The sequence below is a fragment of the Micromesistius poutassou genome (genome assembly GCF_964030765.1).
Source record: "Micromesistius poutassou genome assembly, chromosome: 3".
In the NCBI taxonomy this organism is placed as follows: domain Eukaryota; kingdom Metazoa; phylum Chordata; class Actinopteri; order Gadiformes; family Gadidae; genus Micromesistius; species Micromesistius poutassou.
Genome location: NC_140273.1, coordinates 803,944 through 806,443, shown reverse-complemented (window position 1 = coordinate 806,443; position 2,500 = coordinate 803,944). Strand labels below are relative to the sequence as shown.

The 2,500-nt window shown below is 51.3% G+C and overlaps 1 protein-coding gene across 1 annotated transcript in view; it reads right to left on the bottom strand.

The window, feature by feature from the left end:
• LOC311340965 (catenin delta-1-like) overlaps positions 1-2,500 on the bottom strand; it is a 13,436-nt gene that overhangs the window by 9,443 nt on the left and 1,493 nt on the right. The window contains exons 3-5 of the mRNA XM_084465880.1: positions 1,540-1,557; positions 1,098-1,163; positions 479-606 (exon numbers count right to left, since the gene is read on the bottom strand). Coding sequence (XP_084322006.1) covers positions 479-606; positions 1,098-1,163; positions 1,540-1,557 — 212 coding nt within the window. The remainder of the gene's footprint in view (positions 1-478; positions 607-1,097; positions 1,164-1,539; positions 1,558-2,500) is intronic.

Sequence of the window (2,500 nt, the reverse complement as noted above, 5' to 3'; positions counted from 1 at the left end):
TGTGGGCGTCGTCGAGGGAGCCCTCTCCCACCCACCGCCTGCTCCCCGCAACACATCGGCAATCGCAATCGCAAGTCACTTTGGATAAAAGGGGCCTGCTGCTCAATTATTAAACGGTATTAGTAAATCGTTTTTTTTCTGATTTTTTTTTCCATCCACGCTCGGCATGCGCGCGTTTACCACGCATTAAGAGAAGGACTCTCCGATCCGTCCGGCTCCGAGGTGGTGAAGTCACATCCAAGCGTGCGTGTTTAGCATTTTTCACACAGATGAGGTGAAAGTGCCGCTCGGCGGGGTGGTTGACTTCTTACTTGCCGACGCTGGGCACACACTACGAGACAACCAGCCCCATGTTGTGCCCGACTTCCCCCCTTTCTGACTGAACTTCTACTGATTGTCCTGAGGAGAGGAGGAATGCGAGTTTGTTTCGTTGCACAGGACAGCGGGGAGGGGAGGAGAGGGGAGGGGGTTAACTCACAGTCCAGCGCCCCGCACAGACGTTCTGCACCGCCCCGGCCGAGGCCTCCAGCACGATGGGGTTCTGGGACTCCTTCAGCAGGGAGGTGTAGATCCGCACCACCTCTGGCTGGAACAGCAGCTCGTAGCCTGGGGGGAGGCGGGGGAGGCGGGGGGGGGGGGGGGGGGGGGGGTGGGGAAAGATAGGTTGATGTTGAGGTTGGATACAGAGGTACAGGACAACGATTAAAGAGGGCGATATGACGCCATGAGGTGTGTGTGCGTGATCAGCCATTACAAGCCCGTTTGACAACCTGTCTTTTCCCTGTGCCCTAGTGACATCACTAGTGGGCGTGTCCGTGTGACGGATAGATCAGCAACATTTGCACACATTCCACTGCGTAGGCAGCTGGTGGACTGAGCCATCCAGCACACATCTAGGTGGACACGCCCACTTGTGACGTCACTAGGGCACAGCGAAAAGGCAGGTTTTCAAACGGCTTGTAACGGCTTATCACACCTTATGGCGTCATATCACCCCTTTAGAGAAAGTTAAAGTTCAAAAGTAAAATGGGGATGTGACGGTTGTTGTTGTTTCAAACGTGTTCTGTGTGTTTGGCCGTTGGGAGTGACGTCACTACCTTTAGCGGGAGTAGTCCTCTTGGGAATGTCAATCATGTCGGCGGTGCCATCTTCGTCCTGTTTACCTGGGGCCACGACCAAAACAATCATACTTCAGAGGGAACATTCTGCAGATAGTTTGGCACCGGGTTCCACCGGCGAGTGAACTCCAGCCAGCGGGTGGGGGGAGTGAGAAGAGTGAGACTAGGCTAACAAAAAAAAAAAAAAAAAAAGGCGTGCACACTTGACCGAGACGTACACCAGAGAAACGACAGACAAAATAGTGCGTGGATATGATAACAAGGAACTATAAATACCCAAACCTGTGAGGGGCGGGAGGAGTTAGTGCGTGCGGGTCGCGGCAGAAGGTTTACTACGTTAGTGTTGCCTAGTCTACAGTGGAAAAAAACGAGCAGGTTGGAGCAAGCAAAGCGCATGTCATAAAGAAAAGCAAGAGCTTACCTTTGGAAAACCACTCCTCTGTAGCCCCAGCCCCATAGACAGAGGGAGAGAGAGAGAGAGAGCAAGAGAGAGAGCGAGAGAGAGAGAGAGCGAGAGAGAGAGAGAGAGAGTTAGGGAAATAAAGGGATGGGGAGGGAAGAGGAAGATGGCAGGAAAGGAGGAAGAGAGAGAGAGATGTTTTTAAGTGAGAGGAGAACAGCCATGACACCAGCCAACCCTCTTTAACAATTGCTCAATCATGGCAGGCCCTCCTGAACCACCACACAGACAAAAGCAGCCAGGGGCATGCCAGGCATGTAGAACACCAAACCAGGTCTGAAGCACACACATGGGACCGCCTACAGTGGTGACGTACAAGGCTTCTACGGTGGCTGGCTTAGACTGGTCTTGTTCAGCTATTGGGAATTCATTTTGAGAGATTTTGGCACAAAAGAAAAATGTGTATCCTTCGATAAGCCCGACAAAGAAGTAAAAAAGTGAAACAGTCTATCCACAGTTTATTTGGCAAAAGCATGGCGTCTCTCTGTGAGCGCGAGAGAGAGAGAGAGAGAGAGTGTTGGGCAACAGAACCAGACAGACAGCACCTGTCTTCTGCCGATGAAACATTGCCTTCAATCCTCAGTCTGAGCTTAATCAAAAGACACCATCTGCTGCCATCAGTGAAGATTAGAGGAGTAAAAAAAAAAAATGGAGTATTGGCAATTTTTTGGAGTTGAAAAATGTGCACCCGGTACTGGTTGCAATGCGCATGGGGAAAAACAAAAGAAGACTGAACGATTCTGACGGTGACAAAGGACATGTGGTTTAGTGAACCAGATCAATAGTCCAGAGTGAAACGCAAACAAAAGAACCAGCGGATGAGAGGATGCACATTCCCAGAGTTACCTAAATACCTCACATTCCATCGGCCGCCCCGTGTGCGTGTGTGCGTGTGTGCGTGTGCGTGTGCGTGTGTGTGTGT